Source organism: Cottoperca gobio, chromosome 13, assembly GCF_900634415.1.
Source record: "Cottoperca gobio chromosome 13, fCotGob3.1, whole genome shotgun sequence".
Classification (NCBI taxonomy): domain Eukaryota; kingdom Metazoa; phylum Chordata; class Actinopteri; order Perciformes; family Bovichtidae; genus Cottoperca; species Cottoperca gobio.
The window spans coordinates 16,242,800-16,257,366 of NC_041367.1; the positions used below are offsets into that span (position 1 = coordinate 16,242,800).

Consider the following 14,567-nt stretch of genomic DNA (forward strand, 5'->3'; position numbering starts at 1 on the left):
GAAGCTGGTCTGTAGCCTCGATGGTGATGTTAAATGTCGCCTCGCCCTGAAAAGGAGACGACGACAGCTCACATGTGCCATTAGGTATTGTAAACATATTAAGTTGTCCACTTTTGATGGAGCATTTGAATGTATCAGACTCATCCTGATCCTCCGGATGGACGTTACCGATCATGCCTCCTTGGAAAGAACTGCCAAAATATTTCACCTCGATGAAGATATTTCTGGGCAGTGAAGGGTTATCGTTTTCATCCACAATCTTGATGTGGATCATTGTTATTGATGACAGCGGAGGGATCCCTGCATCCCTAACGGCCACCAGGACTCGATATGTAGAGATTTGTTCACGATCGATAGTCCGTGTTGTGAATAAAACTCCATGAGGAGTCACTGAAAAAGCATTACCTGTTGAAGGACTTGCCAACCAGTAAGTAAAAGGTCCCCGGTTCGGAGGTAAATCAGAATCAGATGCATTTAATCTGGCAACTATTGTGCCTTGAGGCTGATTTTCCTTCACTTGAGCCTCAGTGAATGTGAATTTGGGAGCGTTGTCGTTAATGTCGTCAATAGTCACAATGACATTAGTAGTGCCAGTGGATGGTGGAGAGCCATTATCAGTGGCTGTAACAGTCAGATTGTAAACTGGCCACAGTTCTCGGTCAAGTGTAGAGTTTACTGAAATAACACCACTTGATGGATCAACTGCAAAAGAGAAGTTTGTGTTTCCATTTTCAATATTAAAGAAGAAACTATTCCAGTCCAAGATCGAATCCTCATCCAGAGCACTAACAGTTATCACAGAGGTCCTAACCGGGCTGTCTTCTGCAAGATTGGCCAAATGAAGCGCAGAGGTGAAAACGGGTGCATCGTTGGTGTCGATCACACTGATGTGGACCAGAGTCTCGTCTACATCCATGCCAGTGATAACACCAGAGTTCTTGGCCAGAACTTTTAAAACTATGTGACTGTTGCCTTGTTTCCTCAAACTGCCAGTTGTGTATATTTCTCCAGAAGGTTTGTTGATATCAAAGCTCATATATTTATTCTGACCAAACGTCAGGTAAAACACTTGACCTTCAGAGCCTTTATCATAATCTGTAGCTGTTACTTTTCCAATCCTAGTTCCAATTTGCACATTTTTAAATACAGAAAAGTGATATTCTTTTTTCGTGAATGTAGGTGTGAACTCATTGACATCTGAGATTTGGATGATAACGTGTGCCAAACCAAATAAAGTATGACCACCAATGTTTAAAGCTTTGATTGTTAGATCAAAGATCTGCTCTCGCTCATAATCAAAGACATCCAAAGAGGTAAGTGTGCCATTATGTGAATCAATTGCAAATTTATCCACATGGCCAGCAATAAAAGAGTAGGATATATGTGCACCTATATCAGCATCTGAAGCCTTCACAACTAGGACATGTGTTCCAATTTCTGAGTTTTCAGGCACTGACGTGGTGTACTCTGAGGATGAAAAGACTGGAGGATTGTCATTCACATCCATAACTACTACAGTAATATTTAACATGCCAGTTTTAGAGACCCAGCCTCCATCCAGAGCCTTGATTTGGAGATGATAAATACCTTCTTTTTCAAAGTCAAGCTCTCTGATCAGTGTTAGCAGCCCAGATGCTTCTCCTACAGAGAATGGTAAGTATTGATGGTCTGGGGTAATGCAATACATGACTACACCATTGGGACCATAATCCCTATCTTCTGCTTGAATTTTCCCAATTGCTGATCCTACCGGCAAGTCCTCAGGGACTGAGAAAATGACAACTTGCTCTCTAAATCTTGGAGAAAATTGATTCCTCCCAGTAATTTCCAAAGTGATTTCAGTCTGTGATGACAAAGAGGGGGAGCCCTGATCTTTTGCAATAACTAATAAAGTAAAAGACATATTTACGCTCTCCACCAAAGTTTGATTTAACAATACTTTTCCATTGTCAGCTTGGATCCAGAAGAAATCTGATGCATTACCTCCTGTCAAAACATATTCAATACCAACGCTGGTGTTACTGACATCCTGATCTATTGCTGTAAACTGGAACACCTCTGTACCAACAGCTATGTGATACGGGATAGCGATCAGAGGCTGGAAAGGTAAAAACATTGGTGCGTAGTAGTTGTATGGTTCTAATCTCACTGTGACAGCAGCGTTACTGTACAGAGGAACACTGCCACAATCATTTGCAATGACTGTAAAGTGGTAGATTTCCAAAGCAGAATTATGTAAAATCAGTGGCTGATGTGTATAGATTTCACCAGAGGAAGCATTCACCCAAAATTGCTCATTTGGAGGTTCAATAACATACACAATGTCACAGTTTTGCCCTATGTCTGCATCTGTAGCAAGAACCTGCACAACAAATACATCTTTCTCTTTTGTTTCAGGGAAGATAACGCTGTAAAAATGATCAGAGAATACTGGTTTATTATCATTGACATCTGCAATGAGTATAGTGACGTCGGTGCTGATGCTCCATGCTGAATCATTTGCATTTACTTTCAAGATATAATGATCCTGCACCTCCCTATCCAGAGGTCTTTCAACAGTGATGAAGCCAGTGGTGAAGCCAATATTAAATGGCATATCATGACTTTGGTCAATTATGGAGTAATTAATTATTGCATTTGCACCAGTATCATCATCAGATGAGGTGACTTGTATAATCGTGTGTCCCACAGGGGAATCCTCAGGTACCTCCATGAGAAAAATCTGAGAAAAACGAGGTGCGTTGTCATTTCTGTCTAAAACAACAACAATAACAGTTGCGGTGTCTTTATGAAGAGGAGTGTTAAGCTCTGCAGCTACAACTGTTAAATTGAATTCAGGGATATGTTCTCTGTCTAAACTTGCCGTGGTGCTCAGTAAACCATTTTCAGGGTCAATTGTGAAAAACCCAACAGAGTTTCCTTCTGTTATGTTGTACTGCACTGTGCCGTAGCTGACTGAATCAGCATCAATGGCAAGAACATCACAGACCCAGGATGCCGGGGAGTTCTCGAAAACCTCACACCTGTACTCAGCTTGAGTGAACTGAGGGAAGTTATCATTTACATCGCTGATGTTTATGTGTATTTCTGCAAATGATGAGAAAGGAGGCGAGCCAGAGTCTCTGGCTTCTACCAACAAAGTAAACTCCTTTTTGTTCTCATAATCCAGAGGGTTCTCCACAGTCAACATTCCACTCAACTGCTCCACATGAAACATGTCTTCAAAGTTTCCAGAAGCTAGATAAAAAGAGACGGGTTCAGCTCTGATGCTAGCTGCAGAGACAACTGCAACTAATGTTCCCACTGGCTCGTCCTCAGAGAGGGAATCACTCAGAACATCCACATTCATCTCTGGAAACTCGGAGGCATTCTGAAATCTGATGCTGATGGTAGTGATGTCAAATTTAGGATTTTCTCCAGCATCTTCCACATGTATGTTGACAATGATAGCTTCTGTTCTCCGGAGTGCACTTGAAGAGAACACCGTGCCGCTATATGGGTGGATGGAAAACAGATCTGAACTTTCTCCATATAAGGAATAATGTAGTTCTGCGTTCATCTCAGTATCTGCATCTGTTGCTCGTACAGCACAAATAACTGAGCCTGTAGGAAAAAAAACATAAACAAAATAAAACTCTCATTCTATCAAATCCATGTTATGCAGGATACAATAAATAATTGTCAAGTGTAAGTAAAAACTGTCACCTGGAGCCATCTCAGTGGGCACATAGGCCACATAGGGGCTGTTCATAAACTGGGGCCAGTGGTCGTTAATATCTCCAATGAGCACAGTAACAAGCACTGAGCTTGACAAAGGCTGAGAAGGATGCTCATCACTGCCAATCACCGTCAACCTGTAAATGGCTACTGTCTCCCTGTCCAGGACATCAGTTGTAAACAGCTCTCCAGATGTTTCTTCGATGGCAAAAGGCACATCAAGGTTCTCCATGGAATACCTAAAGGAGAGTCAAAAGATGTAATAGTTTACTACAATCAGATATAAATCAACATAACGTATATAGAATCGAGCAAATACACAAACATTTTGTGTAAGAAATGTTGATCCTAATGTTACTCTACTATCCTCAGGAAACATGATACCAAAGTAGGCCACAGACAAAAATGCCTAACTTTAGCAGTAATTTCTCAAGAATGTATTATAAAAAAGTACTTCTGAACATTGCTCTCAAAGAGTGACTTTTTGACTTTTCACCTTATTTCCCCACTGACACCTTCATCCATGTCAGATGCAGTTATCATGGCAAACACCGTGGCTGTCGGACTGTCCTCAGACACTATTGTGTTGTAGACTTCCTCAGTAAACTCTGGACGGTTATCATTGGCATCATCCACTATGACGTGTACGGTTAGAGTTCCAGTTAGGGGTGGCAATCCTTCAAATGGCAAAATAAATAATGGCTTATCAAACAGTTTGAAGCGAAACTGACAGTAAAACGATTTACAGAATAACATATTATAAGGTTGATCACATTTAGCTTTGGCCTGAATCACCTGAATCAACAGCAATGATGGTAACGAAGTACATTGATTCCCTCTCTCTGTCCAGGCTGTTTAAAATTTGAAAAGTGCCATTGGGAGTGATGGAGAACAAACCATCACTATTTCCTTTATGTATAAAATAGGTAAGCTGGCTGTTGACACCTAAATCTTCATCCAATGCTGAGACCTGGATAAAAAAAGGCATCTAGAAGTTAACATCAAAACATTCTGTAACCAACATTCGATGAAGTCTTCGGTTAACTAGAGAAAGTAGCACCTGGCGTGTTAGCTGGGAGCGTTCCTCCTCATTCTCCATTACATGTATGGTCAGGGTTTGTGGATTAAAGAGGGGTGCAAAGTCGTTGACATCCAACACTGTGAGACTGACAGCAGCAGTAGCAGATCTATGTATAGTTCCCTGATCTACAGCTGTGATGATCAAGGTGTAGTTTGAATCCCTCTCCCTGTCCAGTTTGTCCATGACGGTGACGACTCCTCGAACCGCGTCCACCACAAACGGACTCGCCTGGGTCAATGTGTACCGCACTTGTCCATTTTTCCCGATGTCTCGATCAAGAGCCTGAACCTGAAACAGGCTTGTTCCTCTCGGGATATCCTCTCTGACTTTGAGGTTGAGGGTGCTTTGTGAGAACTCTGGGTCATGGTCATTAACATCTTCAACTTGCACCATGAGATTGTCAGTGGTCGTCCATCCTGGGTGAGCCTTTATCAGTGGCTGTTACAGTAATAGTCAGGGTATCTACCTGTTCTCTGTCCAATGCCTCCTCCAGGTATATTTTTCCACTCCTGTTATCAATGCTAAACACGCCACCAGAAGTGTTGTTTAAATAATATAAAACTTCCCCGTTTGATCCGATGTCTTGATCCTCAGCATGCACAGTCATGATAACAGAATGAAGTGCAGTGTCCTCTGGTATATATATTATTTTGACTGACACAAAAGATGGAGCATTGTCATTGACATCATCAACCACGACAATAACATGTGCCGTGCTGGTGAACTGTGAAGACACAGGCTGGACACAGTCATTGGCTGTCACAGTCAGATTGTAGAGGTGTTGTCTCTCTCTGTCTAACTCTGTGTTCAGGCATAAACTACCAGCTGTGTTTATAAAGAACACTTCCTCTTCATCTCCACCGACCACTCTTAATTTCAAGTCTCCATTGTCACCTGGCAGAGAAAAAGATAATACATAAAGTTATCACAAACAATAGAACGTCCTTCTCATTATGGCTTGCCGTAATATATATATAAATCAAGGAACAAAACGTTGAACTTTGCACATGACGTACTGATTTTAAGAGATGTTTGCTGCTAAATGCGTCTGCTGATAATATACTTTAATCAAGTATTCATTAGCAATAAAAAAGAGGACAAGAATAGGAATTCACTGGCAAATGTACAAACTAAAATGTGCAGACTTTAGCTGCCAACTAAACATGAATCAAATAAATAAATAACACAAAGATAGGCAAATTGTATGATCATATCTGGATTTGACTTGCCAAATGTGGCAAATGTGTGAACAATAATTATGCCATTTCACACTCATAACTTGGAAGGTTTCTTTTTCACAGTCATCCATGCTTTTCTCCCAACAGCTTGCCATGTGCAGGTCAACCCAATCATTGGGAAGACATGTTTAGTTGTTGCCATAATTTGTTTATTGCTATGATAAATTGAATGTGGATGAGGTTGATGGTAAGTAAAGACAGCATATAACCTTTGAAACTGCATCTCATTAGCTTTGGATTTGACCCCCATTAATTGCACAGACCTATAAATCCCCAGCTGCAACAGCATGTGAAAAAGATGATACAGGACAGTGAAAATAAATCCTGTGTCTGTAGTACATGAGCAGTAAGGATGAATAGACTTTAAACTATTGATGTACAAAATAATGGTTTATAAAAAAACAAACAAGGAACTTTAGGAACTTTATAGTCCACGTTGTCGGCTTCACCACAAAAGGTTAAAAAAAACAACAACAATGGGACACCGATGAAGACAAACAGCAAAATACATAATACAGTAAGAAATAAAAAAGAAATAAAAATGGAAAGTAAATCAAATCAAATGGAAAAAGAGCTACATCTATATTAAATTCCAATACACATTTTACACATGTACATACTGGTATAGATAGGTAAGGGACATTAAACAGCCTTTGGCATAGAGAGACTTGTACCAGTTGTAAGGCCAGCAGAGAACAATGTGTGGATTCTACTTTGCCTTTAAATGCCACATTGGCCATACAAATATGACATGTGCTGAATGTTAAATGTTTTTTTTATATTTCACTTGTACTTTTGCACTTACCATCATCTTTATCTGACACATTCAAGGAAAGGAAGCAAGTGCCAACCTGTGCGTCTTCCAGCAATGACGCAGAAAAGGTATCCTGACTGAAAACAGGGGGGTTGTCGTTCACATCCAACACATTGAAGTACACCCTGACACTGGATACCTGTCCATCCCCCTGCTGCACCTCCACAGTGAGTATGTAGAATCTTTGTGCTTCGAAATCCAGGCTGCGGGATAATAGGAACTCCCCTGAAAAGGGGCTGAGGAGGAACAGGTTCTCTCCATTATCCTCCTGCAGCGAATATGTGATAGGCGTGAGACTCTCAAACACTGTTTCCACCTTTCCCACAATTGTTCCTGTCAACACATGGATAATGCACAATCACTGGGGGATATAGTGACTAGTAGAATGAAAAGAAAACATCAAGCAATATTACTGTCAAAAACAGAAGAACCTAAACTATCTCAGGATTAGAAATTAACATAGTATATACATTCACAAGTTAAATAATAAACATGTAAAGATTAAATAAATGAACATTATGCAATTGATCCATGGCCAAAGGGAGGCCTCAATGCACAGATGACTAACCTGGTACTGTGTTTTCTTTCACTTCAAATGAATAAACATTTTTGGAGAAAGCCATCCGGGTTTGCCATCTGTTATGGGATTGTAAGCCGACTGTCCCATGCTTGGACACAGCATCAATGGACGTATAATACCAGGAGGACCGTGTATGCTGCCCTGAGACGATTTCTACAATCTGTCTCTCGCTGCTCGCATTCACTGTATTTTCAGATGGAGGTTCATGAGAGGATGTTGTATTAAACACCTGAGGAACCATGGAAAAAAAGAAAGAAAAAAAGACTTTTGGTTTGTTGGGAAAGTGAATTATGCCTAAATAGACAACTTTTTAAGCATTTAAGTGATAGATACTTTATTGTCCCAGAGGAAGATTTGTTTTCACAGCCTACATATCCCACACATTTAAATACACTATAAACTGGTATAAAGTTGATACATTATTAAAATAAACAGTAGTTGATTTGTTTAAACAAGTTGTTTAAACAAGTTGTTTAAACAAGTTGGAATCAGGTATCTGTCACTGCTGCAACATATGAGCTAACAGGTCAACTTACCAAAAAATGAAACAATAAAATCGCATATTTTCTCCAGAGTCCAGTAGAGTCCATTATAAAGTTTAAAGTATAAAGTGCCTCTTACTTGCAAAATCAAGTGAGAAAATAAGATCTTAAGAAAAACAAAAGAGACATGGAATTAAAAAGTGACGTCCTGGAAACTGCGCAGCATTACCTCGAGACAAGAACAACAAATGGAAAACTATAAAATCTGTATCCATAGTGACTGCTCAATCTTCTCAGTTTGTAATCCTGACTGACACGCCCCTTTGACATCACTCTATGCAAATCGTGCCGCTGAGAAAAAGCTGTTTTGGGGCTCCAAAATGGAGCAGAAAGTTTTTTGTTACATGTATTTCAAAAGAAAACATGCCTTGCATTAATTAGTCCATGCATTATTTATTTGTTTATTAAATGATTCAAGGAAGTAGAAAAAATAAGTATAATATACACTACTATGTTTTGCTGAATCAGTCTGTTTTATATTCTCTCCATGGATTTTGCTTTTGAGGTTCCTCGATGTAGAGATCAAATGAACTCTTTGAACAGTTGCCTGCAGTAAGGTAGCCTAGAGGGAGCCTTTTCTGCTGCACATCAGAGAGGGGGAATTCTTTCAGACACTGCAAGGCACTCATTCAATGGGTGAAAGGAGAGACAAGAAAAGAAAACTGCTAATCTGAATCAATCACAGATTTCAAAAGATAGCTGACATGACACTGTTGTATAGAATACTAAAGCTGAATTTATATTAACAGGTTGTTATTGCACCAACATAATATATAAGTTTCTTGAGTAGATGTCTAGCATTGTCAAAAGAGTTTATCTTTAATATTCAGAATGAATTTACTGCCTCTTTTGGGATTACATTTATGATTGACTGAATTACAGTTACTATAATGTAATAATGTAACTGGTACACAGGGGAACAGGGCCATCATCATGGCTTCTTCCCTATAAAAACAACAGTTGTAATCCTAATGTTAATTACATGCAGACACACTGAGGATGAAAGCCTGTTTCAGTGCTGAAAGGAGACCACTGTGGGTCCATTCATATTTGCAAACACATTTGAGAGGACAGTTCTTTGTATGGCAAAGGTCAATGGTGCTGAGAAAGGTCTGATAAATGGACACGTGAACCCCCTTTAAGTGACTGTGAGGCCACTGTGACTGAGAGACTGGCTCAAATTACACACAGAGGAAACTCTATCTCGGTAAGAGCATCACAAAAGATCCCTGCCTGGACTCACTGGGGAAGTGCACACACTAACAACAAAACTGTTCTCTGGACCTATTGGTGCAACTAGAATAAGCGCACAACACTTAATTGTATGTTGTCAGTATAACTCAACCAATGGAGTTATCCTCCTTTAGTCACAAATAAACCCTACTAATTCTCATATATGACTATTTGTCTTCTTGGATTGAATTATGCCCTTTCAACAATATAGTATTGTGACATTTAGGGACTATTACACACACAGTGTTGTATTTTACAAGCCTAAATTGTGAACATATTATTTGATGACAAATACCTAGTGTAGAATCAGAAGAAGCATACTTTACCCAACAATTCAGGTACATTACCATTATTGCTCATTATGATTTAAGGGGTATTGAATTCAGTAAAATGTCCTTAATTTCTATTGAGTTTTTCTGGGTGGGTGATTTTAAGAAAAGAAGTGTTTATGGAATGCTTCCTTTTGTTTGGCTGATTTAATTTGCGGAGCCTGGGACAAAAGACAAAGTTCAGAGATTCAGAAAGAGAGAGGGACAGAGTGGAATTATATCATGACGTCAAATTTATGTCCCGGCCATATTTACTGCTTTAATAAGAGTTGGGTAAGCAAAGAGAACTGCTGGAGGGCACACTGTTTACAATGTAATGTATCAAGGCATGTTCATGTCTGACAAACATCTCACCATGTGGGCTGGGCACTATGTGCATGACACAACTATGGTTTAAACTTCTAACTACAGTTTACTTAACTGTGGCGCCACCTTCTGGTTTTAGGTTCCTCTAACCCAGGGTTGTCAAACATAAAGTCAACAAGCCAAAACCGGCCCGCCAGAGGGTCTAATCTGGCCCGCGGGATGACTGCACTTAATGACATCGTGAAATTAATGTAAAAATGCTGCTTCAGACACTTTTGCACCCTGAATAATATAGTTCTGGGAAAATTAATACTTACTGTGGAAACCTTTACGTATTTTTTGTGTATACATTTACAAGGCAGGGTGATAACTTAACCTTCCTCCCACTTTAGTTTGTATGGTGTGGTGTGTCAGTTGTTTTGATCATAAAGTAAAATACTAATGTTTTGTGCCTTTGTAGATACACTGTGATCTGTAAGTTGTAATGCACATGTGTAAATGATAAACTGAGGTATACTATTGTTGAAATTGTACTTATTTTTCTTAAGAAATTTCAGGTTGTTCATAATGTTCAGTTCATTAAATGTGAACATTTTCAAAATGTACTTGTACTTTTTTGCACTGAAACATTATTTATAGGTTATTATGCTACGATTTTACTGGTCCGGCCCACTTTTGGGCTGTATGTGGCCCCTGAACTAAATCGAGTTCGACACCCCTGCTCTAACCACAGCACGATTACCAAACACGGATTACACTTACTTTGCAAGGCTACTCTGGGAAAAACAAAACAGAACTGTGGAAGCCTAGCATAAAATACAAATCAGGTAGTTAGATAACATACACTGTAATCTGCACATATTCTTTATACTGTGGCCTTATTCCCAAAGCATTTTCAGCTTTTTTATTTTAAAGAAATCAGCATTTTGTATTATATATTTCTTGACTTGACAAATTCCTGTGTGGCAATAAACCCGATTCACAAACTTATTTCCAGGTAAATGCAATACTCCTGCAGGGCGAATCACAGACATTAGGCTGTATTTGGAATTAATAATGTATGAAAAAGCTCATCATTGTAGTAAAACATGTTTGTGTTCATACTGTTTGCTTGTTCTGCTGGGGGAATAACAGACCATGTGATAGAAACTAAGTAAAGATTGAGTTGAGACTATTTAGTCCTCATTTTGTTTTGAATATTTGCCACAAACTGTGCAAGTATAACTTGACAGTTTAACAAGGAGCTGCTGTGTTATCTTCCAGATTAACTTGTTCAGCCACCTTTTAAATGAAAAACCTCAAACCCCAGAATGTTTGACTTATTTATGTGTATACTTGATAGGCTGGATGTTGTACACCTTGGATAACTGAGTGGTAACCTTGGGAGATGTCAAAATAACTCAAATTAGAGAAAGAAAAAAAAACTTATTTAAAAAAGAAACGACCTTTATTGAAGACATTTTTTAATGTCAACAGCTGTATTTGATATTAGAGTGGTATTCAAAGAACAATAAAAAGACATTGGGACAGCACATAAAAAAATATTTTTCAAAATAAAATAAAAATACACTACCAACTCGGAACTCTCATTTTTGAGTTGTAACACCTAAAGACTAGTTACTTTTATACTGATTTTAAATCCTCCAAAATTGTTACACATGGCAGGAGATAAAGAACTACCACTAGAAAATCCCAAACTTAAGATATGTAGTGTTAACTTTACAAAAAAAGGAGAATAACACTGTACATCTTAAAAACATTAAATATACACATGTTCTTGTTCAATCTGACTTATGTTTCAAGATGGTGAATTGAATATAGTAGGGTTATATGGCATAAACAAAAATTCAGGTCCCACCCCTATGCAATCTACTCATCATCCTCATCATCGTCGTCTTCCTCCTCATCTTCTTCGTCTTCGTCATCATCATCGTCCGCTGTGGGAGCAGGAGCAGCAGCAGCAGCAGCAGCAGATGCTACTTCCACTGTGCCCTTTGTGCGGTAAGCAACGACATCCTGTGGAACCCAACAAATGTGTTTTTACAGAGAAACCTACTCTTTTAAATGCTTCAAAGTAAAAGAAACCTCAGAACAAATAAATATTTATCTTAAAATTTCACAAAAACAAGTCCAGCTTTGTCCATTTACCTTGTCATACTTCTCCTTCAACTTGGCAGCCTTCCTCTCATATGGCTGCTTGTTCTCTGCAGAGGAGCTGTTCCACATCTCTCCCAACTTCTTTGCTGTGTCCCCAATGGTGAGTCCAGGATGCTCGCTTTTTACCTTTGGACGAAAGTCACCACAGAACAGGAAGAATGCAGACCTGTGGTGGAAAAAATGTGTAAGATAAATGATCATAATCCACTTGGCATTTACTGTCAGATTTTTTAATGTGTAGCAAGTTCATTATGGTACATACGGTGGTCTCTTGGGGGCATTGGGGTCCTTGAATCGCTTCCTCTTCTGGCCCGTGGGGGGATCGTAATTCTTCATGTCCCTCTCATAACGCAACTTGTCCAGTTTGGCCAAATCTTCAAATTTGCCTTTCTCTTTCTGTGACATTGTCTGTAGGAAGAAACAGCAGTTTGAGACAATCTAGGAGACATACAATGCTTGTTAAAAAATATTGGATTTAGAGAATAAAATAAAATATAAGATTCAGATATTTAGAGTAATTTATTTTACCTTCCATCGCTCAGAGCATTTCTTGGAGAACTCTGCAAAGTTGACAGAGGCTTCGGGGTGTTTCTTCTTATGCTCCTCTCTGCATGTTTGCACAAAGTAGGCATATGAGGACATTTTGCCCTTCGGCTTCCTAAGGTCCTTGCCCATCTTGGATTTCTAAATAGAGAAAAACATTAATGTTTAGAGAGAAATGTATCAGTCATTCAGCAGCAGTGGCAATATCTAAACGTCTCCCAAGTCAAGGGTCTGCCTCTTGCTTTGTCAGTTCCATCTATTGTTTAAATCGGGTGGTGGGAGGAGGGTGTCTGGAATGACTAATAACCCATTGTATGCAAGGCCAACATGATGCTTCCTTTAACTACACATTAGTTTACTGGTACCGTACTTCTAGCATGCATTCACGGTGATATAGTATATTGTTAGTTAAAATCAGCACATGAGGTTAAATGTATTATATAATAACGTTAGTTTTACATTAAATTAGCATGTAGATTAATCCATTAGCATTAGCTTCCACCGCCTTTGATTGTTCGCTAGTTGGTAGCCATTGTGCCTTCGCCGTTGCTTTGTGTCCTCTTGCTTTAGCCGTTAGCCTTTTAGCTAGGCTAGCTAATGTTAGCCAGGCTAGCTAGTTTTAACCATCTGGCATGAAACGGTGCTCATTTCACGAGACGATTGTTAAAATGGCTGATTTGATTGCGAACAATTGCTATGTTATCACGCACCACACGGCTTTAAACAGGCCTTAATTCTAACCTAAATGACGCGTCAGGATAATACAGATAATTGGATTTAAAGTTTTAATAAAAGTGACGATATTGACGGAGAAAGATGCTTCGCCTGCATCACTGCGCCCGGGCTGCTTCAGCACCAGTCAGTAGTATTAACCTACGTTCACCTTCTAGCTAGAGTCAGCGGGCAGACCAGCCAGCCACCATTGTCAGGCTAACATAGCAGGATTGCTAAATGGGTTAGCTCGTAACACATTAGCGGAGGTTACGCTAACCCAAGCGTAGTAGTTGACTTGGTCATTCGGGGGTTATCATTTAACGTGCATATGACCTTGTTTGGGTTATTTACGTTATTTACGGTCGAAGCTAATGTCAGTGTTGCATAACTACGCAGCTAAGATAACAAGACAGTGTTTAACATCAGCAGGAGCTCAATGCCTTGTTAGCATCCTATCCAGCTCAGTCATGCAACTAATGATATGGTTACAATGCCGATGTATACTGTGCAAACCTTATCGGAGCACACGGGTTTATTCATATCAGGTACACACTAGTCGCTTAACGTTAACATGTATTATGCTTACCCCTACAGCGCTATACGAAGCCAGCTCGGCGTCGGGTATGTCTCAAACAATAGGAGAAGAGATGCTCCGGCAGTGAGGAGGATGGTTCTGTTTGTCCTGTGTGTCGGGCTCCTACTGTTGGACATTGGCTGCCGTCAACTCCTTGGAGTATCTTATTGGACACTCGCTGTCGCAGGGCTGTGGCGCTAAACTTGAATGTCAAACAGCCAACGCCTTTATTCTAGTGAAAGCTCAAATTAATGCAAGTAGAGTCATGTTGGGATGGGATACAACTAGTCTACAGACTTCAGTGGGAACATTACCCGTGTTTACTGTAGTAGAAGTAACACTACAGTGTGCACTTACTCTATTGGGAAGTCTACACTTAACTGTGCAGTGCAACTGATTTAGCTTTCATTTGTATTCTTTATCAAAATGATTTACTTCAAACTGCATTTAGTATTGTATTACCACTTTTGAATTGCTAATTTCAAAATGCATTGACATTTGAATAAAGAGGCCAAAGTAAATTTAGATTAATGTTAACAAACTACCTGTTAAGTACCTACTTAACGGGTAGTGGATTTAAGCAGACTTTTAATATTGTAGCTGGTTAAGGGGCAGATCATTTTATTTTCAATCTTTAAATCAGATTTAAAGATTAAGATTATTGGATAACTGGCTGGTTTAGTAGCAGTAAGGCTGAAGGGAATTAAAAAGAATAAGACATAAAATGATCTGGAGAATT

At 39.3% G+C, this 14,567-nt stretch overlaps 2 protein-coding genes across 2 annotated transcripts; both read right to left on the bottom strand.

The window, feature by feature from the left end:
• Positions 1 to 1,620: 1,620 nt before the first annotated feature.
• Positions 1,621 to 5,191, bottom strand: LOC115017823 (protocadherin Fat 4-like). Its single transcript, XM_029446520.1, has 7 exons — positions 4,778 to 5,191; positions 4,513 to 4,687; positions 4,214 to 4,394; positions 3,706 to 3,956; positions 2,864 to 3,603; positions 1,940 to 2,098; positions 1,621 to 1,641 (listed from the first exon to the last, which is right to left on the bottom strand). The coding sequence occupies exons 1-7, from the start codon at positions 5,189 to 5,191 to the stop codon at positions 1,621 to 1,623; spliced, it is 1,941 nt and encodes a 646-aa protein (XP_029302380.1).
• A 6,074-nt stretch (positions 5,192 to 11,265) lies between these two features.
• On the bottom strand, positions 11,266 to 13,998 carry LOC115018099 (high mobility group-T protein-like). Its single transcript, XM_029446914.1, has 5 exons — positions 13,841 to 13,998; positions 12,526 to 12,681; positions 12,260 to 12,405; positions 11,989 to 12,163; positions 11,266 to 11,856 (listed from the first exon to the last, which is right to left on the bottom strand). The coding sequence occupies exons 2-5, from the start codon at positions 12,670 to 12,672 to the stop codon at positions 11,710 to 11,712; spliced, it is 615 nt and encodes a 204-aa protein (XP_029302774.1). The 5' UTR covers positions 12,673 to 12,681; positions 13,841 to 13,998; the 3' UTR covers positions 11,266 to 11,709.
• Positions 13,999 to 14,567: the final 569 nt, after the last annotated feature.